Raw genomic sequence first — 27222 nt, forward strand, 5'->3', positions numbered from 1 at the left:
TTTTGTTTGTTTTAGTGTTAACAAAGCTTTTTGGAAAGTCTTTCTCAAAGCACAGTTATGAATTTGTGGGATAAACATTTGTGGGGTAAAAATAGGATGTTTATAACTTGAGCTTTGCTTTTTTTTTTTGAAGTAATCTTTTAGCATTCCTGTTTTCAGTTGTCTGTGAAAATGTTACAGCAAGAAACTTTTAGTTCATTTAAAAAGTATTACACTCCTGTTATCTGAAAATTTCTGCGAGTGCGATATCTTTCTATTATCTGGAGTTTTCAGTTTTCTTTTACTATAATGTTTTGTAGTTTTCCTACTTTTGTTAGATTTTTTCTTTAATTTAGTGTGATTTATGCACATACTAATTTGAGTCTTCTCTGTTTTCCTGTAACACTGAGGGAATGTACTTGTCAAGTTCATCTAAATGTTTGATGAATTTTTAAAGTATGTGTTATTACACAGATAATCTGGCATGTGCTCTCAGGTTAATGTTTGATGTGATTAGCTTTTTGCAGTTTTGAAAAAAATGGTGGTGAGTTTGTTAAATGGAATGTTTCTGGTTTTTACTGGAATTATGTAATAGTACATTTTGTCAAAGACAGTACACTTGATTTCATGGACTATCTTTAAGCTGTTGGATGAAGTTGTTTGGGAGTAGATAAGGAAGGCGTTGTTTTTCTTGTAATCCTTTAGCCACACCAAATGGGAAGTTCACACTGCATTTGTACAACTAATTATTCCAGTGAGATTGTATTATTTTAGTACAGAGTAGTTTAGCCTTCTGTAAATAGGGGCATGCTATAAGTAATCAAGCATGTTTACATCGCAGCTTGCTTTCGTACCATCAAATGTCAAAATCTTAGCAATAGTGAACTGTAAGAAAATGAAAGAATCAGTATGAAAAAGTATCTATTTGTATTTGTGACATGATAACTTAATCTTGTGTCTATGTGGAAAAATTACTTTGATCTTTCTGCTATTTCAGATTGTATCCAGTTTTAAAACTACAACATCAAGGGCAATCTGTCAACTGGTAAAGGAATATATTGGCCACAGGGATGGTATTTGGGATGTCAGTGTTGCGAAAACTCAGCCAGTGGTTTTGGGAACTGCATCTGCTGGTAAGGTTTTGTGTTGCTTGCACCTTTACAAAATTCTGGTTTAATCTCTAAATAGTAGAAAATGTACATCAAAAGCATACCTGAATGTGTCATTCCACCACTGACCTGCACACTGAAAGAGTTGACTTAAAGGAGTTCAGTAGCTCAAAAATAAATTAAACTTTCCTTGAAATGCATTTATCCTCTAGAAAATTTAGACATCCTTGTTGACCTTAAGTATGTGTCAGTTAACTTCGATGCAGGCCACTCTTCCCTTAGGGCCAGCTCTAGCTGGATGGTTTAAATGGATGGTTCATGGAGCTGCTTACTTGAGGTGTCTTGCACACAATACCATACTACTGTATTCAGAGATCCCTTTAAGGTCCTCTATCATAGTGTTATTAAGCATTATAAAAACTGTAGATATAGGAGCCATAGTTTGCTAATTGTTGTGTACTTACATACTTTGGGCTGTTGCTTAAGGATCTAGAAGCAGTTAAAAACCTTATTTTGTCAGTTGTTACTCATCTTACTAGATTCCTTACTCCCCACTTCAGAGGTTTACTGACTTTCTCAGTAGTACCTGTGATGATCCAAAAACGAGTCTAGAGACTTGTGTGTTTGGAAAAATATTAGGAAATAAACCATTATCAGTTTGAATTGGTCAGTTTGAGTTGTCAGTCTTTTGAAGATGAAATAGAAATTGAGGACACTTACCACACACAAATACTATGGGCCAGAAGACTTTTCTGTTTCAAAAACTGAACTGTTACCATTTTTATGTGCCCACTGAGGGGCACATTTTGTCTTATTGTTGGCCATTTTGTCTTTGTACTGATTTAACTCGGAAACAGCCGTTCTCCAATTCAGGATTAAAATTCTCTTCAGTTAAAAATACTTGTGTTAATAATTTATTTGAGGTTGTGGAAGGGTAAAGTAGTGACATCTGGAGTCCTTTTTAAGTAAATTTCCATAGTGCTCTGCAGACACATACATTTGAGACTTCTAAGCAAAAAGTAAATAGTTTGTGTGTAGAACTTTTGTTCCTAGTGACTCATTGAGATTTTCATCACTCAACTCTTTGTGTTTCTTAATCTCATGATAGGCAATCAGAACATTATACATACATTTTATACATACATAGAATTTGCCTTTCTGTACTTACTGCAAATTATTCTGATTGGGATAGCTCCTCTTACTTCTTTTGAGAGATGCATTAAGTTGTAACGATGGGAGTGTTTTTCAACTGTATGTGTAAGATAATGATCAAGAGGAGTTGGCCTTCTCTGGATTTAAGTTTATTTCCTTTGGTTTCCTTAAGTTTATTTCCTTTGAACTTACAGTTCAAGTTAACTTGCTTGTTGAATCAGAGGTAAAGGGAAAAGTATATGTTTGTAACAAATATTTACTGCTGCTTTTTAATCTTTGTAGATCATACTGCTTTGCTGTGGAGCATAGAAACGGGGAAGTGCCTTGTCAAGTACGTAGGGCATGTTGGATCAGGTAAGATAGGGGCATGTCGTGTAAACTGGAAGCAGTGGTTTGGGGAGGGGGAAGTGCGTTTTGGATGCCTGCAAAAATATTTATTGTGGTTTTACTTCATGGTTTGACAACACCATTGGCAAGTTAATTGTAAAGTTCCATCAATCTTCATCCAGAGAATGTTTTCTAATGTGATTCTTATTTTAGAGAGGAGTATTAAGATAGTTCTTTAAATGCTGAATGAATAAACAATGACATATACAGAAAATTTACAGGCACAATTACAACACTTAGAAATTCACTACTGGAATTCATTGAGGTCTTCGTGCATATGCAGAACAAGAGAAGTTTATGTTATCAGAATTTGGCTGTTTTGAAGGCTCTGTGCTTTAATTGGGATTTAAGATACGGATGCTGAGTGACCATCTATTTGCACTTCTTTGTTTAATATATATATAATCTCATATAATTTATTGTATAGTTTTAAAATCTTGTTTTGAAGACATTTGATTCCATGTAGGCATATGAATATATGAATGTTTCAGAAACATGACCTTAAGTGTTTTTGTATTGCTCTTTGGGTGGTTAGGTGCAGTGCAGTAAGGGTTTTTGATGTTAATCTTTATTACTGGTGTCCAGTTTGACTGCAAGTACCTGTTCAGCTGCTTTGTACCTCATAATGGGTGAGAATATTGGTTTTTCTAGATCAGAGATGGTAGTGTTTTCCATAGCTTTAACTTGCTGATGGGAGTTGAGCTCTCATGTGATCATATGCTGGAGTATCGAGTCTTGCAGCCAGAAAGTGAGTTATTCATAGAATTGTAGAATCCTTAGAGTTGGAAGGGACCTTCAAAGGCCAGCTAGTCCAAATCCCCTGCAATGAACAGGGGCATCCACTGCTAGATCAGGTTGCCCAAGGCCTGATCCAGCCTCACCTTGAAAGTCTCCAGGGACAGGGCATCGACCACATCTCTAGGCAACCTGTTCCAGGGCCTCACCACCATCACTGTAAAAAGATATTTTCCTTATATCTAACCTAAATCTGCCATCTTTAAACTTGAAGCCATTTGCCCTTCTTCTATCACCATAGACCCTGCTAAAGAGTCTGTCCCCTTCTTCCCTGTAGCTCCACTTTAGTTATTGAAAGGCCACTACCAGGTCACCTTGGAGCCTTCTCTCTTCAGACTGAACAGCCCCAGCTCTCTCAGCCTGTCTTCATAGGAGAGGCGTTCCATCCCTTGGATCACTTTTGTGGCTCTCCTCTGATGCTCTACAACAGGTCTGTGTCTCTCCTGTGCTGAGGGCTCCACATCTGGATGCAGTACTCCAGGTGAGGCCTCACCAGTGCAGAGTAGAGAGGCAGGATCACCTCCCTCACCCTGCTGGCCACGCTTCTTTTGATGCAGCTCAGGATATGGTTGGCTTTCTGTGCTGTGAGGGCACACTACTGTCAGATGTCCAGCTTCCCATCCACCAGTACCCCCAGGTCTTTTTCAGCAGAGCTGTGCTCAATCCTTTCATCCTCCAGCTTGTATTGGTAGTGGATATTGCCTCAACCCCTATGCAAGTCCTTGCTGTTGGATTTGTTGAGCTTCGCCTGGGCCTACTGCTCAAGCCTGTCTGGGACCCTCTGGATGGCATCCCGTCCCTCTGGTGTGTTCACTGCACCCCACAGCTTGGTGTCATCAGCAAACTTGCTGAGGGTGCACTCAACCCCACTGTCAGTGTCATTCATGAATATATTAAAGAGTATTGGTCCCATCACTAACCCCTGAGGGACGCCACTTATCATTGATCTCCATCCAGACATTGAGTAATGACTACCACATTGAATGGTGACCACCACTCTCTGGACTCAATCCTGCAGCCAGTTCTTTGTCTATTGAACAGTCCACCCATCAAATCCACATCTTTACAATTTGGAAAGAAGGATGTTGTGGGGTACCGTATCAAAGGCCTTACTGAAGTTGAGATAATTGACATCAGTGGCTCTTCCCTTGTCCATTGATGCAGTGACACCATCGTAGAAGGCCATTAAGTTGGTCAAGCAGGATTTGCCCTTGGTGAAGCCATGCTGATTCTCCTGTATCAGCTCCCTGCCTTCTATGTGCCTTAGCAGAGCTTGCAGGTGGATCTGCTCCGTGATCTTTCTTGGCACAAAGGTGAGACTGACAGGTCAGTAGTTCCTGGGTCATCCTTTTTACTGTTCTTAAAAATGGGTATGGTGTTGCCTCTTTTCCAGTCACCAGGGACTTCACCTGATTGCCATGACTTTTTAAATATCATTGAGAGTGGCTCTGCAACGACATCAGCTAATTTCCTCAGGAATTTTTGTATTGATGCGATTTCTTTGGTTTAGGTAACTCAGCAAGCACACTGCATGAACTTTGTGACAAAGACAAATAGACTTAAGTTCTCTGTGGAGTGGTCAGCTACTTTCAGCCAAGAGTTCAACTTTTTTTTTTTCCCTGCTGCTACATGATTTCTAGCTCCTGTAGCACAGGGATTCTAATGCCCTATAGAAAGATGCACAGATACAACAGCACTTTGACTTGTTCACATTCCTTAGATCTCTCACGCTTGCTGTGTGGTGAAAGTATGATTAGCTGACATCAAGTTGTAGAATCATAGAACATCCTGATTAGAAGGAACCTACAAGGATTGTCAGATCCAACTCCTGACTTCACACAGGGCAACCTAAGAGTTGAACCATGTACCTAAGAGCACTGTCCAAATGCTTCTTGAATGCCAACACAGTTGGGGCTGTTACTGCTTCCTTGACTAGCCTAGTCCAGTGTTTGACCATACTCTTGGTGAGAAATTTTCTTTCCCAGTTTCCAGTCTGAACTTTCTCTGACACAACTTTAAGCAATTCCCTTTAGTCCTGTCGCCAGTCTACACAGAGATAGGCACCTCCCTCTCTACTCCTGCCCCATGAGGGAATTATAGACAGCAATGAGGTCACCGCTTTTTCTCTTCCAAGCTGAACAAACCAAGTATCCTCAGCTTCTCATAAGTCATATCCTCTAGTCCTTTCACCATCTTGTGTCCAAAGAAGAGCATTTATATTATTTCTATATTATTGTATTGTGGAGCCCAAAACTGCACACAGTACTTGAGGTGAGGCCACATCAATGCTGAATATAGAGCTACAATTGCTTCTTTGGACCAGTTAGCTATCCTGTTCGTTCTGGGATACAGCTGGCTCTTCTGGCTGACAGGGCACATTGTTGGCTCATTCTGAGCCAAAATGGAACCAGTTATCCCCTAGTTTATATATACGTCAAGGATTACACTGTCCCAGGTGCAGAATCTGGCATTTGTTCTTGTTAAATTTTTCGTATAATTGGTGGTTGCCCATCTATTAAGATATCTCTGTAAGACTTCTCAGCCCTCAAGGGAATCAGTGGCTTCTCTTAATTATCATACATAAACTTACTTAGCATGCACTCAGCTGCTGTGTCTTGGTGATTGATTAAAAACATTGAAGAGAACTGGCCCTGAAATTGAGCCCCAGGGAACACCACTAGTGTGGTTTAAAAACTCCAGCCACTGGTGGTTTTTTTTTTCTTTTTTTTTTCCAGTTGCTACTTGGGTAATCATGAAATTAATAAAAGGCTTTAAACTATGTTTAAACAGTTGTGTGTAAACTACATTTAAACCAAAGAAGAAAAGAACAGTGTTACATTCCAGTTTATGTAGCTTTCATTTAGTAAAACATTCACTTGTTTATGTGTGACAGTTGATCTGAAATGTTCGATGTCAGCAGTTGTTACACTGTTGAGGTGATTTAGTGTGAACAATGAGTATCTTTTTCAACTCATTACTCAGAGAATTCCGGCATTCTCTTGAGAGCATAGGCATCCATTTTACTTATATGATGAACATAAATGATTTTTAAGTTCTTTCTTGAAGAACTGTTGAAGCGAAGCTTATGGGTTTTGCAAATGAAAATGCTTAGTAACGTAAAGTAATTGAATCTTAGTCATTGAAATAAAAAATGAAGAGCAGCTTTGTAGGCTGACAGAATTCTTGGAGGCCTGTATTTTAAAATGATTGTGCTTCAATTACATGTAGTTGCAGGACTGAAATCTAATTTGTTATTTGCATTGGGTCTTTAGGCATTTGTTCTTGCAGTCTTCAGCGATAATGAGGAAGCTGATGGTCACATACAGGAAGTTTAATGATTAAGCTAGGAATAGTTATGAATAACTAAATTCACTTTATGGAAATCTAGGTCATTATTTCCAGTCAGCTTGCACACAATTGCATGAATGTAGTTTGTTCATCCTCTTTTACATGAAACCCGTGTAGTAGGTTCCGGAAATAGCTTGCTAGAAAATGTCTATTGTGGTATCTGTAATTGGCTTTCTGGAACTAAATCTCTAAGGTCCTTTCCAACCCAAGCCATTCTATGACTGCTTTACTTGATACTGCATATGCTTATGTACACTCAAATATTGTGATTTCTCTCAGCTAAGAGGTTGCAATCCTACAAAGAGTCAATTAAAACTGTAGACGTCTCGTTATCTCAATGCTTGTAATGTTAAAACATTGTGAAATAATTATTTTAGTACACTAGCTTAAAGCTCTGCTTTGTTTTACACAGTAAATTCAATAAAGTTTCATCCAACTGAGCAAGTGGCTCTTACAGGTATGTACGTTTTTTTTTTTTCATTCAGTGACTATTTAGTCCTTTTGGAAAAATAAGTGTGTCATTTGCTACTGTCTTCTTGGTGTCGTAGCAGCCCCTCTCTTGTACTTTGTCAGTACCATTGTTGATTAAATTATCATTATTTTTTTTATTTGTTGATTCGTTATCATTATTTGATAAGAAATCAGACCTACATCATTCTATCTGTGTTTATCATATTGTATTGACATTTGTGCTTGGTCACTTGGAATCATACATCTTAATGCTTTTGAGTTACGTGATATTTCTAGAAGTAAATGAAAAGAACGTTACTGAGTAGGTAGAAAAAAATTGAAAATACAGATAGTAGTGTAATGATGTTTTCAGCACTGAGAATATTATCAGTACAAATTTGGGTTTGAAAACTATCTAATGTGGTTAATGCTGTGGTCTGTGTGGCCCAACAATTGGGTCACTACCTTTGTTTTGTCCATAGCAAAGATAATCTTGGTTAGTAGTGGATAAACCTTTTTCAAAAACAGGTGAAGCCTGAAATCAAGTACTGAGATGCTGAGCTGTAAACTGGTACTAGTTAAGCTGAGTTGCTAAATGTAGAGGCAGAATAGCTTCACTCTTGCTATTTTGGCTTTCTCATAAAAATGGGCTAGAAATGTTTAATAGAATAAACCCCTGAATGAAGAGGAACTTTGGCGCATTTGGGAAGTAGCATATGAAAAGATGGCCCTTGATGTATAAAATACTTTCTTCGAATCCTATGTATTAGAAAAGCAGTGATATTAGTGTTCTGATTTGTACCATTTTAGTGAATATTTTCGCTGCCAGAATGATTAATTTGGTAGCTACTTACATTTTGCATGAGTTATGTTCTCATCTGAGCATTGAAGCCAGGGAAGTAACCATTTCATTAATGTTGAGACTTGCTGACCAACAGGTCGTAACAGTGTCTGTTAAAAAGATGCCACGCAGACAGTATTGCCAAATATGTAATATGAAAGCTTGTTTTGATCGTTCATGGAAATACTCTAACTTAATCAGTGCTCCCTCTCTTTCTCCCCCTCCATTTCTTTTTGCTTTCTTTTCCCTGTGCAGCATCTGGAGACCAGACAGCTCACATCTGGAGATACATAGTACAGTTGCCTACACCTCAGCCAACTGCAGCAGACTGCAATGTAAGCAATCAGCTTGCTGCAACTAAACTAATTGCAGAGCAGTTTCATTGGATATGAGTGTTATGATGGTACTGAGCATTACATTTATACATAATTAAAAATTACATGATTTCAGGATTGCGGAAGGTGGGGTTTTAAGGTTTTACTTGAACAGGTATATTTCTGTATCTTTCAAAAAAATTTAATTCCTTTCATGTTTTTGATGAAACTGCGATGTACAAGTAACTTAACTGACCTTTTTCAAGGTAATAAACATATAAGTAAATGAGGTGGCAAGTGCAATTTTTCATAACAATTAGAATCATAAATAATAATAAAGTTATTTCTAGACTGGTTAAGTTCTTGTAGTTTACCTTCCTGAGGCAGATGAATTAACTGTAGTTGCTCTGAATTCAAAACTGATTGTAAAGTTGTGTATGTTTGACTTTTTCTTACTTGTGTCTTTAAATAAGATCTCTCACCTTTCCCAGCATTCATTACACTATCTGATGTTGCTGGCTGAATAAAAGCCTATGGACAACATTTACTGTAGGCTGGCAAATGCTGTATGCAGCTTCAAATCACCCTTACTAAATTGTGAAGACAGATGTAGTTTATAGCATGAGCTTCTCTGTAAACTAAGTAGGGGCAAGAGGTGGCCATGTAATATGAAATCCATGGATAGATTTTTGCATTGCAAAAGTTTGATTCAAACGAGTTGATTTGGAATTTCTATTTTGAAAGAGCAGTGCAAATGTTACCTTTTCCCATCCAAGTATAGTGCAGGAGGAGTGCGTTTGTCTTGCATAAGAAAAGTAGAGTTCAGAGATCAATGCTTTTATTTTGTATCCACTTTACATGACATCATGCAGTTCTGATGTAAGGACCAAAAGACAATGTCATGATTTTGATTCTAACAGATAAAAACATGACTCTAAATGATTGTCTTTCCAAAGATTAAGACTAGTGCCCTGTTCGATGGTTCTGATCTTTAAAAATTTAAAGGGAAAAAGCCTCTTGATAGTATGCATGGGAATGAAACTCATGGGTAATAGAGTGAGAGGAATTACAGATGAGGCTTGCCAAACGATATGTTGAACTGATATTTAAACAGTTCGATAGAGATTTTAAAAAGAAGAAGTTATTAAAAATTCATTTAACTCACCTGTCTTATCCCTTCAACTATGATTTTGATAGTAGATACCTGAATAGGCTAGGTTCTGGAGAATTAAGCTACTCACATCCACATTACATGGAGTTGGAAGCATTTACACTGTAAAATGTAACTTAGAGACATTCTTTTCCATCTGTTTTTATTCTTTTTTCTCTTGAATTGTATAGCAGGTGTCTGGAGAAGATGAATTTGAGTTCTCAGATAAAGATGAACCTGATGGAGATGGAGATGGTTCTAGCGATTGTCCCACTGTCAGAGCCCCATTAACTTCACTCAAAAGCCATCAAGGAGTGGTCATAGCAGCTGACTGGCTTGTTGGGGGGAAGCAAGCAGTGACTGCTTCATGGGATAGGACAGCAAACCTGTACGACGTAGAGACTTCTGAATTAGTCCATTCTCTCACAGGTATTTCTTCACTCACAGAAAGGTATAATTGGTAGTTGATTTTTATAGGGATTCCTTATTGTGAAAGTTATTTCTCTGGAGTACAGTGTGAGTGTGTACAACACTTACATTGCTGCTTGGTGTTGAGGTGGTTTCTAGTATTCCAGCCTTGTAAATCCCATGAGCATGAATTTATGTTCTTTCAAGCATGTGATGTAGTCAATGAAGTAGTTGTTTTAAACCGAATAAAGTCAAATTTTAATTCTTGCAAAGTACTTCTGTTGTCTTCATGGCATATTGAGTAGCAGCAACCTATTGTTTCTTAATAGTCATGTGAAATGAGTAGTACTTTTTTGGTTCTGTTTTTAAGTATAGTTCCAAACTTTACATCAACAGTAACATTAGAGCTTGAAATGATTAGGACTCTTTTACTGATTATTTAAAAGAGATCGTCAGTGTTTCATTCCAAGCATATGTGGAAATGAAAAGTCTTATTTTCGTTACCTTATATGTTCTCATCTGTGATTGTAGGGCATGACCAAGAGCTAACACACTGCTGTACACATCCCACCCAGCGTCTTGTGGTGACGTCATCACGTGACACAACTTTCCGTCTGTGGGATTTCAGAGATCCTTCTATCCATTCTGTGAATGTCTTTCAGGGCCACACAGAGTAAGTGACAGTATCTTCATAATGTCTTTTTAATATTTATTTTTATGTTCTACAAGTTAAAAATGTACTTGGTTGCTAATCTGAACAAAATTTTTATATTCTCTTTTTGAGGTACTGAGTTAACTTTCCTATTTTTAAGACCCACTTTCACAGACCAGATAAGCCGTGGACAAAAAGCTGTACATGAGCCAGCAGTGTGTACTTGCAGCCCTGAAAGTCAAATGTATCTTTGGCTGCATCGCAAAAGGAGTGGCCAACTGGGCAAGGGAGGTAGTTGCCCTCCTCTGCTCTGTCCCCTTGAGGCCCCATCTGGAGTAAGATGTCCAGGTCCGGGGCTGCCAGCACTAGAAAGGTGTGGAGCTGTTGGAGTGCGTCCAGAGGAGGGCCACACTGATGACCAGAGGGGCTGGGGCACCTCTGTTATGAAGCAAGGTTGAAGGAGCTGGGCTTGTTCAGCTTGGAAAAGAGAGACCTCATTGTGGCCTTCCAGTACTTGAAGGGAGCTTACAAGCAGGAGGGGGACTGACTTTTTACATGGTCTGATAGGTGATATATAAGGGGGGAATGGCTTTAGACTAAAAGAGGGGAGATTTAGATTAGATGCTAGGAGGAAATTCTTCACTCAAAGGGTGGTGAGGCAGTGGAACAGGTGCCCAGTGAAGCTGTGGCTGCCCCATCCCTGGAGGTGTTCAAGGCCAGGTTGGATGGGGCCCTGGGCAGCCTTATCTGGTTGGTGGTAACCCTGCCCACAGCAGGAAGGTTGGAACTTGATGCTCTTTAAGGTCCCTTCCAACCCAAGCCATTCCATGACCTCCAGAGGCCCCTTCCAACCTTAACTGTTCTGTGATGCAGTGATTTATTTCAAATATCATGACATGCAGAGGTAATGTCTGATCAACTGCATTACAGCAGTATCTCTAAACTACAGGCATAACTAATGCAAAAAAAAAAAAATCAACAACCTAACCTCATACCTTAAATCACCTTTAATTGTAAATTTTATCTAGATATAGTGTATAAGTCGTACCACACCATGAGCTATGGCTGCTGTCTTGAAAACTAAATACTGCTATGTAATGTTTCAAAGAGAATGGCTAGGAGTTTTCTCTGAAAATCAGTTTTTTTTCACACCTACAGTTAAGATTGTTACTGCCTTTTTGTTCTGATCTGAGATCCAAACCATCATCAAATCCTAGCAACGCACAGTGGTTCAGAATTGAAGTTTCATTCCTTTGTGCTGCACTTGATACTGCAGCATGCTTCTCTCTTGAATGCTGTAAAATGTTTATGTTGGGCGTGTTTCCCAGTGCACCGGAACTAAAATGTGAAACTGAAGAGTAAAAACAGTTTTTACTAAACGCTTCAGTATCTGCAGAGCCTGTGAGCAGAGGCAGCAGACCTGTCAGCAGATGGCACCACAGCTCTGTCATGACTGCCAGAATGGGTGCCCGTAGCTCCAGCTCACAGCTTCCAAAAAACTTCTAAAAAGAGGCTGGGGGTTCTTAGGTCTCGGACTCTGAATTCAGGTGATGGCCTACAACTTTTGTCTCTTAGAACTTGGTATCAGGCACACGATTCCTGGTTCCAAGAGCAATTTTTAGTTTTGGAAATTAGAGAGAAAACCAAGGCTTCAAACCTAATCAGAAATTGTTATTATTATTTTTTTGTTGTTCAGTGCCATTTTATAATTTGTGTCTGTTTGCTTACTAAGGGCATAGGTGGATAGTGTAATTTCAAATTCCTTCCTTAGTAGCTGTAATGAATTAGATTTAAGATGTAGTCAAAATGGAACATTAGAAATACAGTGCAACAATACTGATGTGTTGAGAGGCTAAGTAGGACACTTGCATGCAGAGTATGATTTTATAAAGCTAATTGGCTTCCAAAAATGAAAAACTACTGTGCATTGCCTTGTACTGTAAAGTGACATTCTCTCAAAATAAGTGTGTGTATGCCAGTGATGAGAGACTGTTTGTATTTAAAGTAAATGGACTAAGAAATTACCTGTGGTTTTGGTAATCTGAGCATATAACTGTTCACTTTACTAAAAGTGGGCTATTTCTTGTAGTTTACTGCTGTCACAGTTCTCCTGTAGTCCAAGAAAATAAATCATCCTCCAGCAAGGGCAGAAGGAGTCTGTTGTGACCATCACACCTGTGCTGGGCTTCTTACATTGATGCCTATTTTGAATTAGTTGTAGTGGACTTGTCCAGTTGTATATGAGGCTCTTCTAGTGATGAAGATTTTAACTTAGCCCTTGCTAAATCCTGTATGTTGCTCATTTCAGTGTTTAACCTCCCTGTTAAACTTTTTGTGCTTTCCTAGTTGCACTAGCTTCAATTTCTGGCAACTGGCTTTTATCTTGCTTTTTTAATATCAAAGAGAGCTTTGTTTCCTGTATTAATACATATTTAGGTGATGATAAAGTTTCATTTAATTATTTACAAATCTTTTTTTTTTTTTAAGTGAAGCATGTTTTCCAATATGTTTTGATACTTACTCATCCAAAGGCCACGTCAGTACCTGGATTGTACTTCTGCACTTTACGCTTGCGTTCAGCTGAGTCTCTAAAGGGCATTCAGGTCTTCTTTTGAGGATCTGTAAGCTTGGTTTACCTTTTTCTTGTATATAACTGTTTCAATTACTAACTTGTGTGTCACGTTTTATTTTGGGTTTGATACACCTCCAGTTTGTCTCACTTATTATTTCCTACAGATTTAAAAATAATGAATTGGTGTGAAAGTAATACTGATTTTTAATTATTTTTTTCTCTGCTTTTTGTGTGTGCACCACAAGAAATTTGTATTCCTCGTGCTGTTAATCCCCAGTTGCATCCGTCTATGAGATGTCTAACAGAACCTTGGGAAAACCTTATGTTTATATTATCATCCAACGGAATTCTGGAGTTAGAGCTTCCAAAAATGATTTAAAATTATTTAGATTTAAAATTAGAATGGCTTGGGTTGGAAGGGACCTCAAAGATCATCTAGTTCCAGCCCCGCTGCTGTGCTGCAGTGGGCAGGGTTGCCAATCATTAAATCAGACTTGAGAAATGTTATAATTGGAGCAGATGTTTTTGACCTAGGCAAAAGAAAAAAAAGAAAAAAAAATTGGAATTCTCAGGCTTACTGATCTTTGTTGCTAATTTGAGCCAGCGTATCAACACAAATGTGTTAGTTGTTGAATCTTAGGAGTCTTTGTTACTTCCTGGGCATACTCAGAGAAAAATTGCTAATCTGAGATTATTGTTGATGAAGAACTGAATGAGTTGGGTTGTAGGACTTCCAGACTACTGCATGTTCCTTCTCCTTTCATTCAGTTTATGTGGCTGCAGGAGAGGAACAGAAAGCTCCAGTACATCAGCTAGATGGCGAGTTGTGCTTTATTGTGAGAACTGTGAAACTAGTGAAGTGCAAATACATCTTGCTTCTTCAGCTTTTTATCTTCTAAATCCTATGTTTGCTGGGAAATCTGAATTAAAAAGATACAAAAATACTCAAGTAGTGACGATTAGAATGCTGGGCTGGATTCTGACATATAGTGAGTTTGGAATTAATTTCAAAATGGATTTCTTTATCAAGATACTAATAGTTGTTTTATTTTCATGGACACTCAGGTTTGCCAAGGTCAGCAGGCTTTCCCAGGTTCTTTGTTCTGCAAGGTTTAATTCTCATGCTCTATGGTGTGCTTTGCTTGGTGAGGTGAATGTGTAACTGCGTGCAGTTTTCGACATACAAATTGTGCACCTTTGACTAAAATCTGTGCAGTGAGAGGGGGAGTATTTGCAGGCTTCTTCTGACAAACAAAATGTCACCGATTGGTTGCTGTCAGTGGTGTTCAACCAGTTTAAACACTGGTTCTTCTGAGATATTCCTGTTCTTACCTCAGCTGTTCATGCCATCAGTGATACTTTATCTCCCATTTTTCTACTGCTCCTAATCATTTCCCATGTGTAGGTTTCAGTCTAGCTTCTGTAGGAAGGGCAGAATTTTTCTGTAAAATTTTTTGGCTTTCTCCCAACCCTTACTGATTAACTGTGTAATTCTTCTGTTAGTGGTTCTATCTTGTTCTGTCTCCTCCTAAAAATTGTTTTATTAGGCTATCACTACCATGTGCACATAAAGGTAACATGACTTGAATTATTAGACAATAATTAGTAGTATTCAACTTATAACATTTACAGGAAAAAAGCTATTGTCATACTAGGAGGGAAGGCATTAAAATATGATGTTATGGAGTTGATATTAGAGAGATTCTATAATTTCATTTTTTTTAATGAGGAGAATTAGACTGCTTCTGTTCTTGAAATGTTTTTGCCATCTTTGTTTCAAGAAAATAATCAAATGTTGATGATGTTTAATTGCTATGTCCTATAAAAGGAATGTGCATAGGATTGTAGTGAAAATCAGTTGTAAAGAGGTTTTGCTATAGGAAATAGTGCTTAAGGTCAGTTACTTAGAACTCTTATCTCAGCAAGTTCTCTGCAATATAACAAATGGTGTCCCCTCTTTAAGCTAGAAGAGTAAGTCCTTGAAATTAAAACTTCTGTAGATAAAATAAGAAAAATCCATGACATGTTTTATGTTAGGGAATGGGATACGTAACATACAAAGTTTAAATGCGCTTCTTGTTAGGCATTGCAGTCACTTCAAAAAAAAATGTGAGCAGTAGATCCTGGAGAATCTTAACTCCGTTTATGAATGCATGCTCTAAAAAGTGCTATATGTGTATACATATTTTTTTCCAGTTGACACACAGAAAGAGCGTGACCAAGGGCCTTTTCTTTGGATCCTATTCAATGGACTACAATGCTTCATAGTGTTTTGTTGTTCTAAAGCTTACATAACATACGCAGCAATACCGCAGGGATAAATGAACCTTTTTTATTCCCCTCTAAACGTAATGGAATTGATTTTAAAGACATCTGCACTGTAACTAATTTGCTAACTTGCCATTGAGTAATTCTCATAAAAGCTAGTGATTGGTTTTCAATACTGCATCATTTTATTACTTTAAGAGAGCTAGAAAGAAAAGGAGATCCTGCTTGTTTTCTCTGAGTGTGATGAAGCACATATCTCTGGAATAGGCGTTGTTGATTTAGATGCTAGAAGATGACATTTCAGTGCTAACAGTGGTCTCCAAATTCCCACCTTCTCTATGTTAATTAATTCATGGCTTCTTCATAGCATTTCTCAAGTTGGAGGAAAAAGCTCTGCTGATATTTGGAGATAAACTCAGAAACAGACTTAGGGAATTGTACGTGTAGGTCTTCTGGGCATTAAGTTCCTTTAGCACTCCTAAAGCCTAAGTATGCACTCAGATGTGGAGGTATCGGTGTGTTCCTCACACAGTACTTTTGTGGACTGAACAGTAGTCCTTTTGGTTGGGGATCTATTGTCCATACCTGCAGGTTTTAAACCCAGTTCCTGGCTTCTCCTCAGTCTGTGGGCTGCTGTGTGTAAGGATGTGCTTTATTCCCCTAATAGAATATAAGCTCTTGTGTGGGAAAGGCTCTCCCAAATACCTCTTTGGTTTAGCTCCTAAATGTTACCACTTAAAATATGAGACCCATATTTGAGCACTCAAATGTTGTTGTTTAACTGTGATTTGATGTACATAGAAGGTATTTATCTGAAAGCTCTCTTTTAGTTCTTTTCCTCCAGAATTCAGTCCCTCGTGCCTGTTAGTGCTCATGAACTTAGTCCCACATGCCTATTAGTTCTGCTGCCAGGAAAACATGTTCTCTCCAAGTATTCAACTGCAAATCCCAGTATGAGTTGCAAATCAAAATGGAAACAGCAGTGTTAACTTTTTTTTTTGATGCATTGCCAGTAAGTGTTCTGCATCAGCATTTCATGGTCCAATGTATGCAACATCATTTTTTTTTTTTTCTCCCTGTGTGTGAAATTTCAGCAGATTGTTATGCAAAACAGTTTTGTGTCTCAGTATGACTGGGGAGACAGCTGTTCGGCCTAATGAGGAGTGCTAGCACTACAGTATTTCTGTTGATTGAGACCCACGGAGGGAGCAGAATGTTCGAGGCCGGGCAGCGGTGTGTGGTGAGGAAGTGCCACGCTGTCAGCTGGAAGTACACGCTCGGCTGCTCCCTACGACAAGATAAATGAGTTTTGCTGGGGTTTGGCGGAGGCTGAAGCTTTTCTGGAGAATAGTTGTAGCACACCAAACTCCTCGTGGGATCCATGGTTTGAAGTGTCATAAGACTGCTGCTTTTTTGCCAGGTTTTTTTTTTTTTCCCAATGTCCTACGATACCTGTCATCATTTTTGATTTATTAAAAACCTAATGTCTTCTAGCATTCCCTTAACAGGGTTTGATGATCTTTTGTTGACACTTTTTATTAATTTAGCTAAGGAGATGTTAACCACAGGTTTAGGTTTCGTTAGAACAAATTGAAGATTACTGTTGATGGAAAGTAAAAATAACCAAGTGGAAATGCAGAAAGACGTCTTTTGATGTTTTGATGTGGGTGTAGTCAGGGAGGCAATACTTCTGAAAGGTTTTTGGTATATTGGTTACTCTGCCAGCTTATTTCTTCCCACCACAGACTTTGCTTTGCTTGCTTCTTGGGAAGCGGGCTTTCTTCTTGTTGCTATTTTGCAGTAAAAAGGGCTTTGATATCTCCTCTTTGAATTCAGAGCTTCTTACAAGAATGACTATTTCTGTAGTTGCTTGTGCCTGCAAACAGCGCATATCCCAGTCTGCAGTGCCTTCCAGCGGGGAAGTTTTGGGATGGTAGACAGCAGCGGAAGACTACTAAGCACTTTTGTAAAGATGTCATGGAAAACAGCAAGGCAGCCTTCCTTTCCGTAGAATCATAGAATGGTTTGGGTAGGAAGGGACCTTTAAGATCATCTAGTTCTAGCCCCTCTGCTATAGGCAGGGACACCTCCCACTAGATGTGGCTGCTCCAAGTCCCATCCAGCCTGGCCTTGAATGCTTCCAGGGAGGAGGATCCACAACCTCACTGGGCAACCTGTTCCAGTGTCTCAACACCCTCATGATTAAGAATTTCTTCCTAATATCTGGTCTAAATCTACCGTCTTCAAGTTTAAAACCATTTCCCCTTGTCCTGTCGCTGCATGCCCTTATAAAAAGTCCCTCCCCAGCTTTCCTGTAGGCCCCTTTCAGGTACTGGAAGACTGCTGTGAGGTTCTGTCGCAACGCGCAAGCCGAAGTCACCCGCTGTACCAATATGGTTATCGTGTAGTGCTTAATTTATTGCAATTCGACTACAACATTTATAGAGCATCAGGTAGGCGTCGTGCGCTACAACACTGCTAATTGGACAGCGGATATCATCACATAGGCATTCTTGCAGTTAGATAGTGGTTAGCAGTCCCGTAAAGCACAACCTGGAGGTGTAGATGTTTGACCTTGCAACACAGCAGCTATTCCTCGTCTCAGGCCTCCAAGGACACTCCAGGGATTACTCGAGCATGTTCTAATAAATATGCCCACTGTCCATCAAATACTTCCCACAAGGTTCCCCCGGAGCCTTCTCTTCGCCAGGCTGAAGAGCTCCAGCTCTCTCAGCCTGTCCTCACAGAGGAGGTGCTACAGCCCTCTGATCATCTTCGTGGCCCTCCTCTGGACCTGCTCCAACAGCTCCATGTTCTCCTTTTGCCTTTCTATCCTTTACCCTGTCGTCAGAGTGCTACAGGGGGAACTTCTCTGCTCTTCTGTCTTATAAACTTTTTCCTGGTGTGCCCAATAGCATCTGAATGAATAGTTAAACTGAAAGTAGTACAGACAAAGATTTTGTTTTATTTTGAAAATCATTTTCTTTTGACAGGAGCAGAAAGGATTGAGCTAATCTAGGGCTGACATTCTGTTTGCATGGCAATGGCTTTGACTGTTTTCATTTGAAAGATGATAAATCTAAGAAAGAGAGAACTTTATGTGGTCAGAAAGACTTAACTATGTTTGACAGTGATAAGCGATAAAGGAGAACCAATATGAGATCAAAGAAGCTGGAAAACTGTTTAAAGTTGTGAAAAAAGCATCCAAAATTGGAGGGTTATTTTAAGACAGTTTCAGAACATATTCCAGCTATAATTGGAATAAAATGTACGATGGGAAAACAGATCATATCTGTGTGCTGGGAGCAGAATACTAAAATACTGTGTATTTGCTCACCTGCAGCCTTTCAGTGACTTGGATTCTTCATACTGTCATGTATAAGGAGGTCTTACAATGTGTGTGCAAAGTATACAGATTTAATATTCAGTCTGAAACTTCTAAACCTTATTTCAGATGTGTTGCAGCAATATGGAGGTATGAAACATTTTTCTGAGGTATTTTGCAGCTTGTGTAAAGAACTTGTGAGGAAACAAATGAAGAAAATTAGCAAGATTTATGGAGGTTAGGCAAGCATAAATCAAGTTCTGTGCAAAGAACATACAAACTCTAGTCTGCAGTAACTTGATTCTGTGAATGAATTTTCTTTCCAAATGCAAAAGTGCCTACTGAAACACTCATCAGCTGTGGTCTTCGTGTATCTTTTGGCTTTTTGACTTTTGGTTCATGAAGTCCAGAAGATTAGGTGAAGACCTCTTGATTCCTATTATAATCATCTTTCTGATAGCTTAGCTGCACTCTAATAATGCATTAGGAAACTTGGTGTCATGAATAAAGTGGACCTTCATCCTAATTAAAACTTAATTTGGTGTCAATTTAAATTAAGGGGCTCGCATAAACTGGTCCGTTGTGACCTGGCTAATGCTAATCTCAATCAGCAGCCTGGGTAGGACATGAATTCAAATTTCTGCGGAACAACCAAAGTGACAGTAACAACTGACAACTTAAATTAAAATTACTAAATTCTAAGAAATTGATATGCGTGACCCCAGTTACAAGATAGGTCATTAAATCAGATCTGTAGAAACAGAGTTGAGCAGTCTTCCCTAATGGTTTTAGGGACAGACGAAAATGCTTTGCTGGTACACTCTAAGGGCAGAAAATAACTGGCTTTCCTTTGAGAATCTGCACAGTATTCAACTGAAAATAGTACAAAAGTGTTAATTGCTTAATATGAAATAATAGGTAAAAGATGTAGAAAAGAAGTCATGAGAATTTTTCAGTTGAGCACAGCAGTACGCTATTCTTGGAAAGAATAAAATGCAAAGTTAATAAAATCTTTTGTATATGTGAATACAATTAATATTCAATAATTACATATACATAAAAGTTCATAAAAATATGTTTCCTGAAAGTAGTATTTTGTGCTTCTATTTGGTAGAAGTGTTCTTGATAGTCTTTCTCTGGCTGACTTTGCCCATTTGTAGCCATCATTGGTGGCATTTGAAGGACTGGCTGCTCATGCCTCTTGATGTTAGTACTTGCCATTTTTCTTACCTGACCGTCAGAATTTAGTTACTTGTAAAATAGGGATTCAAATCAGAATTGGAAATTATTAGATTGAGATAACTGCTGCAAGTAGAATTATTCTGGAAGCTCTGTGTTTGCATGTAATAACATGTTTAGATGTATTTACAAAATAGTACTGGTTACCATCTTGCATGGGGAGGTCTTTTATTTGGTTGTGATTCAGTTTTGGGTGTTTGGTATTCACTGTACTGAACATTAATATAGGACTTCAAAAGTGAATTAAGGCTTAATGAGCTAAGCATTTCCTGTCCCATTAGGATAAATGGAATATGAGAAGTGCCTCCAGACTGACTCTTCATGGTTTGGGAGAGGAGAAGGAGAAAAGCAAGCTATACATTCTAATAGAAACGTCGGAACAGAAACTTTTAAATCACTTTCTGGTTTAATAACAAACTTCAGGGATTGACATTTTTCTTTTTTACTCCAAATTGTTTAGCACTGTGACATCTGCAGTTTTCACTGTGGGAGACAATGTTGTTTCTGGTAGTGATGACCGCACTGTAAAAGTTTGGGATTTGAAAAACATGAGGTCTCCTATTGCAACCATCCGTACAGATTCTGCAGTAAATAGGTAAGCAGACCTTCAAATTACCATTTTCTTAATTCAATTAAGAGAAATCTAGATTTAGTCACTATAATTAGAACTGTATAGTGAGATTTATGAGAGTTTGAAAGAAGTCTGAAGTGGTTTTATAATCTAGAGATTTAGTCAGCATTCATTTTCAAAAAATACATTGCACTGCTTTTCTGAGACTTTTATATGGGATGCAGAATTTAAGCCTATTAGAGCATCTGGCACAATGAAATATCCTAACGATTTAATACACTTTATTTTTGGTGTGGATTCTATCCAGGAGGAATTCAGCTACATGACTTCTTGGGAGCTTAAACTTGTACTGTCAAGTTCTGTTTGCCAGGCTCACTGTTGTATGCATAACCCGCTCTTTTTCTCTCCCGCACAGGATTAACGTATGTGTTGGCCAAAGAATCATCGCCCTTCCACACGACAACCGACAGGTTAGGTTATTTGACATGTCAGGAGTGCGATTAGCACGCCTCCCTCGCAGTAATAGACAGGTAATGGAACTTTTATAGCCTTAAAGTATGTCTGTTCTTCTCTTTATACAAGGATAAAAATAGGGTTTGATGTCTCTAGCGCAAAAGCTGAAGAAATGCTGAAAGACGCTTGTCTGTACAAATACAATGTGATTGAAAATGACCTACATGCAAATAAGTAACGTATTTTAGGTTTTCTCGTTGGCATTTGAAATGGTGTTTGAACTGAGTTCCATCATAGTTTTTCCCCTTGTGAAAGTGATAGTAATGCCTGTCTTCTCTGTGAAATAGAAAAAGATGTTTGAGTGTTTTAAATGTTTTCATGTCTTGATGTGAATCTTGTCAAAAAAGTGACTGATTTTGAGGTTTCATGGGTTTTTTTCAATTACTATGTGTTGAATTTGTTACATGAAGAAATATAAAAGGAAAAAAATGGGAGTCGATTCTGAAAGCTCATCTTGTAATGACCTCTCTTTTTTCCCATGATAATGCAAATCAATTCTTGATACTTGATACCAAGTACTATGCTATCCTTACTGCGTTCATCAAGTTTTGTGCATTTGAGGTGTTATTTGGGATGGCAAGCACTGCTAATGGAGCAAGTTAGACTAAGTGAAATTAATTCCATTATGCCACTTAAAGGGACTTTTTTACAAACTTCTTTTTTAACTTCTGTTGCCTGGCACATTTCAGATATTTCATAAATCACATGTTTAACCATGTGAAAGACAGGATTTCTGGCTTTCCTGTATTGCTCACAGCTTTACGGGCATCGTGCATGTATGTGGAGACAGTCGACAGAATTTACAGGAGGGTTTTAAGTGCTGTTAAGTGCTTACCTATTGCTTACTCCTGATATTTTGACTTTTCTGTTTTTTTCTTTATTTATCGTTTGTATTCATTAAAGCTGACCCTACGGAAATGGAGATTTTTTTATTTATTTGTTTTACTTGAGTGCTTGTCAGAATCCTCCTTGGGGTATTCTTCTTGCTATTGAACTTGAACAATAGATAGGGCATGGTTTTTGCTCAGTAGGACGTTTCTCCTGCTGTACTGTTATCCCTTCTGAATTACAAACATGATCGACAGAAAAAAAGTCAACACTTCATCTTGCAGGTTCATAAGAAAGTTGTTGCCAGTAAATAGTTTCTAGTTTCAAAGTTGCTCTTGTAAGTAAAAGTGCTAAAACTAAATTCAGTTTGCTTTTGTAAATAAAATGGCAATTAGATAGCAGACATACTGAGAAAAACTCAAGATTTGGTATGTCTCTTTGTTTGCTTCTGCCTTCTTGAACCCAGTGCCAGCATTAAGTGGTCTCATTATCATAAAGATTTTACCTTACGGATGAAAGTAACTATGATCTTCAGGATTCTTAAATTCTGTTTATGAAAAAAAAAGTAGAGCATCAGCAAGTTTCCATTTTGACTCCTGCCAACTTGTTGACACAGAAGCTTTCAAAAAATGTTTTAAGTAATACTGACATCTCCTGACCTGTCATAGGGCCACAGAAGAATGGTGTGCTGCTCAGCCTGGAGTGAGGACCACCCAATATGTAACCTCTTCACCTGTGGATTTGATCGTCAGGCTATTGGCTGGAACATCAACATCCCTGCTTTGTTACAAGAGAAGTGAAATGCTGGAAGAATTTTTGCATTTTATGTTGCCGTGGACTGCTATACTTCTGCAGACTTCTCTGAATACTGGTCTGCTATTGGTCTAAAAGCTCTTCCTTAAATGGAGACTTGAGCAGATGTTGTTCTTGTTACCATATTGTGCACAGTTTGCATGAGTTGTACAGAAAATGTGATTTTTTTTTTTAAATTAGTTTGTCTTGTGTATGAACTTTTATATTTTGGCATCCACTGGTCAATATGTTCACTGTTGCATAGAGCACATAAATGTTCATAAGTTATTTAGCATTTGATAGATAAACAGTAGGGCATTACATTTGTGACATAAATGTGAAACTTATGTAGTTAATGTAGAGAGTGTATAGCAGTCTGTTACGTTTTTCCATGATCTACATATCTGCCTTGTGTTAAAAAAAAAATCTGCAGGGCTAAAAGTTTGAAATGAAGTGTGAATTTCACTAGTTGTATGATTGTAAACATTTTCCTGTTTGCATCTGATTGGAACAGTTATTTTTAGTGCTGCAGTATAGTGCAACTCCATTTTCAGTCCAGTTATGGGAGAAATAGTAGACTTGAGAAGGAAAATATAAACAACTTGTGGTGATTATAGACTGCAAGGTTGATTCTGAAAGCTTTTTGTACTTTTTCTTTGGAAAAAGGAAAATGTTCATTCTGCCCTTCTTATATAAAGTGATTCTAAAAATCTCATGGCATTTCACACTGACGAAAATCCAGAATATTATGATCTAGTCAAGCAAATTTTAAAGCACTTTAGTTTATAGCTATTGTTATAAACCATTTATGAAAGTTTGACTTTACCAGTGAATGTGAGCTGACCTTTGTAAGAAGGATTGCTTCTTTTTGGTGATCTGCCCCAAAAGGATATAGTTTTTTCTTTTTTTCTTTTTTTTCCCAGTACCTACAATGAGTATGCTTTTAAATGTGTCCACTTCCTTTTTTTCCTTTTTTTTTTTTTTTTTTTTTTTTTTTGAGCCAGCAATACAAAGTAAATTAGTACTACCTCAAAAGTGAATGTTGGTCAAGATGCGCTGAATCTCTCTGTAGCCTAGAGAGAAGCACTTCTGGTCTCTGGCTGAAGAACTATTTTTAACATGAGAGGAAAGACAATCATGCTTAATGTGATCCTTAACATAATTAACACTTAAGGCTAATGGAGCAATATGATAAGTAAACATCATCTGTTACCTTTGTGCTCTCAGCTGTGGCAAGGGGCTGCTACTGCCCTTATACTGTTGTGAACCGGATAATTAAGGTAGATCTCCCTTCCTTCTCCCAAATGATCTTACTCTGCTTTTGCTCCCCACTGTGCTCAGCCTTTTTTGCACTGGCAGTGTGGTGTTATACCACAGCTGCTGATTATATAAGTAAGTGCAAATGGCAGCTGACATCTTTGAAAGAACAGGAAGGCTGCTTCAGACAGACACTTCTTTTTAGCTAGAGGGAGATACTGCCCCTAACTGTCTGACATATCACACTATAAGATGAAGGGTGAGGGTAAGCTAAGGGTGTGCTGTTACAGTAGGAAAGTTTATGCTGGGCTGCCATTAGATAAGTAATTGCAACTTTTTATCTCATTCTTTGGATTATGTGAAGCTGTAGCTGTGCTCCTGTCCTTTACAACACAGTTCAGGCTGATGTGTTAATTGGGTTGGTTGTTGACTGACACGTAAAAGCATTGGAGTGTGATGGGATGGTGAATGCATCATTGAGTAGTTGTGGGGAAACTAGATTCCTAGAACTGGTTTTGTGGAAGATCAAGGTAGTAATGGCAAATGGGTCTAGTATCCTTATAGTATGAGTCACCATAGTAGCTTCATCTTAAATTCCATAGTCATGGTTTTTTTTTTGAGGTACAAGTTATATACAGAATTGTACCAAAGCAATCTTAAAATACCAGCACTAGTGAGGTTGAGGAAAGTGGCTGCAGAGCTTTAAGTCTTCTGGTAATGAGTGTTAAAGATGGTGTCAGTGTTTATTTTCCCTTTTTTTTCTGGATTTTTAAGGCCATTTGATGTTGACAGATTTTATTCTTCCAGGAAAAAAAAAAAAGGCTCACGTTTTCAGTTGATAGTGATGAGAACTTCATGCAGGTTGATGCTGCTTAACAAAGAGAGAAGCTTCTCTCCAGCCAGCAGAAGCAGTTTTTGTAGCAGGATCTGTGGGTAACATCTTGAGCACTGCCTAACCTGCAGTTACGTGAGGTGAGGGGGAGAGGGTCACTGGTCTTGGTCCTGCTAAGCTGAATTGACTGCTTAAATGTCTCCGACGTACAGGTGTAATACAGGACCGTGAGACTCGATGTAGTTTAATAATCATTGCTGCAAACTTTTTATATCACCAGAGGAACAGACCTCTGGCACCAGGAACGGGACAATTATATGTGTTCATTTTGGAAAAAAAAAAATATCAAACAAACAAGGTGCTACAGCCACGTTCTTATGAGCAGGCTAATACTCAATCAGCTAGATACCGAATTATCTCGTAGCTTAATTTTATATACTGTACTGAAGATGAAACCCAAGCTTCCATTTCCCTTGAAGCAAATCACGCATAAGCAGTGGTAGTGAACACTACTGCATTGGTTAAATGTGTGGGCAACATTTCATGGCTTTGGATGTTCTAGAGAGAGTTTTTCAGCACTGAAAAATGTCCAACATTTCATAAAATGGAGAAGAGTTGCCGTTACAGTTTCAGTATTGTGCAGAATATTCAGAACTTCACAGAAAGTTCATCACTGGGCAAAATCAAGCTTTTATGTCTTTCAAATAATGCACATCAGCTTTCACGAGTTTTGTGTGTACTTTTCAATCAGAAAGATCTGGAATGCAACATCTTATTTGTTGCCTAAATCTGTGAAAACCATCTTTTTGGAAAAAGAATTTATAAGTTATGTGGAACCACTTTTTATTATTCTGCTAATTTGTTTATAGATGTAAAATGTTATTCTTCATTATGATTCAAAAATGCATTAAAACATTCAACATTTTTTTTTTGCAAGTTACTGTTCTTCTGTTTTGCATTAAGGTTAATATTAATATCTCATTAATAGTCAAATGATTTTCCTATCCACTTTCTGCTCTCCTACTCAAAAAAGCTAATTTCCAGCGCAATGATGAGCATGACTGAGGAAGGAGGCCAGGTCAACCCCTGAAGTAGGACATGCAATTGGTCATGCTGACATAGGAAGGTGCTCAGACTTGGCGTTTGTACTGCTTTCTTTGGTTTTCTATGAGGTATTTTGTAAATAGCTTTCGTTTTGCAGATTATTCAAGTCTTCACGTGACTTTTCACAGTATTATATAAATTGCTATTTTTAATGATCTAAAAGCTGCCATCATTATTTCTGTAGGTTAAATATTGCTTGCTTGTTGCATCTATATCCTTTGAAGCAGAGCTTTGCAATGTAGAAAAAGCTTGTTGTCTCATTGGGCCTTGTCATCTGGTTACAGGTGCTTGAGCAGTGTTGCCAGCCAGTACCCGAGTGCAGAACACATCTGCATGTGTGTTTCAGGGTTCCTTATGGCCACATTTCGAATCCTTAAGATTTCTAGTCCTCTGGAAAATGACTTTTAGTGTTGCCGATGGTGTGGATCAGAAATAAAAGACCAAAGTTACAAGGTGATGCAACTGACTTGGGGGCTGGATTGAGACAGAGTACCAGACTCTCGTTTTATTTATTTTAGTCAATTTTAATTGAGGGATTTTAATCGGAACTTACAGCAACTGATTTGAACTTGTGATACTTTTAACCTTTTATCTTCTCATGACTTAGCCTTTGTAAAGTGTATATTACCTATTTCTGTTCATTCAGTGGTTTGACGGGATTTGAAGATGAACATACACTGAAGCATAGATGTATTTCTTTTATAAACCTGTGAGTAAATAGCATGCACAAATGAATGATTTCAGTAGGATGCCTGCTCTAACGTGAAGAGCTGCAGGAGAACCGCTCTTATCATGCGTCATGCTGTGCTCTTGACTGGCACGGAATTTTTATTTAATGCTCCACTGAGACGAGAGTATGTCACTGAAAGCTTAATCAGCCTTGCGATATTTTAATTTTTAAGTAGTGTTGTTACCTTTTCTAATTCCCACAGCTCATAATTTTGTGAACATAAGTAATTTGCAGGAGCTTACTCAGAAATCTGGTTTAATTCAAACTTATAACTCCTGGTCAAAACGTCCCAGTGACTGGGAGAGAGGCATCGTACTGGAGGAAGGCAGTTTGGCAAATGTTCTGTGGTTGCTGCTTGTCAGCGTCCATTTCTCAGCAGCGAGGAGGTGAGGCTGGCGAGGAGGAGTGCTGCCTCACCCAAGTGCCTCAATTAGCAGCTTTGGCTCTTCATACGGTTTTCTGAAGTTTTTAAAGGGTAGCTTAGTGCTCCATATGGAATTAGGAATTTAAGCATTCATACTTTGTGCTAAATTAGAATGGTGCCAAGTGTCCATGTACAATAGAAGGGAGCTGTAAGTAGAAATGTTTTGGCTTCAACTATATTGA

General features: G+C 38.3%; 1 protein-coding gene across 4 annotated transcripts in view; it reads left to right on the top strand.

Moving 5' to 3' along the window:
* Window positions 1-26048, top strand: part of WDR37 (WD repeat domain 37) — a 42377-nt gene extending 16329 nt beyond the window's left edge. For 3 of the 4 annotated variants that reach the window (XM_021385749.1, XM_021385751.1, XM_021385750.1), the window contains 9 exons: window positions 977-1112; window positions 2523-2594; window positions 7183-7227; window positions 8317-8396; window positions 9717-9954; window positions 10465-10606; window positions 20450-20584; window positions 20976-21090; window positions 22570-26048. In XM_021385749.1, coding sequence (XP_021241424.1) covers window positions 977-1112; window positions 2523-2594; window positions 7183-7227; window positions 8317-8396; window positions 9717-9954; window positions 10465-10606; window positions 20450-20584; window positions 20976-21090; window positions 22570-22701 — 1095 coding nt within the window. In that variant the 3' untranslated portion in view covers window positions 22702-26048. The remainder of the gene's footprint in view (window positions 1-976; window positions 1113-2522; window positions 2595-7182; window positions 7228-8316; window positions 8397-9716; window positions 9955-10464; window positions 10607-20449; window positions 20585-20975; window positions 21091-22569) is intronic. The other variant, XM_021385752.1, reaches the window with a different exon arrangement.

This window comes from Numida meleagris, chromosome 2 (genome assembly GCF_002078875.1).
Source record: "Numida meleagris isolate 19003 breed g44 Domestic line chromosome 2, NumMel1.0, whole genome shotgun sequence".
NCBI lineage: Eukaryota > Metazoa > Chordata > Aves > Galliformes > Numididae > Numida > Numida meleagris.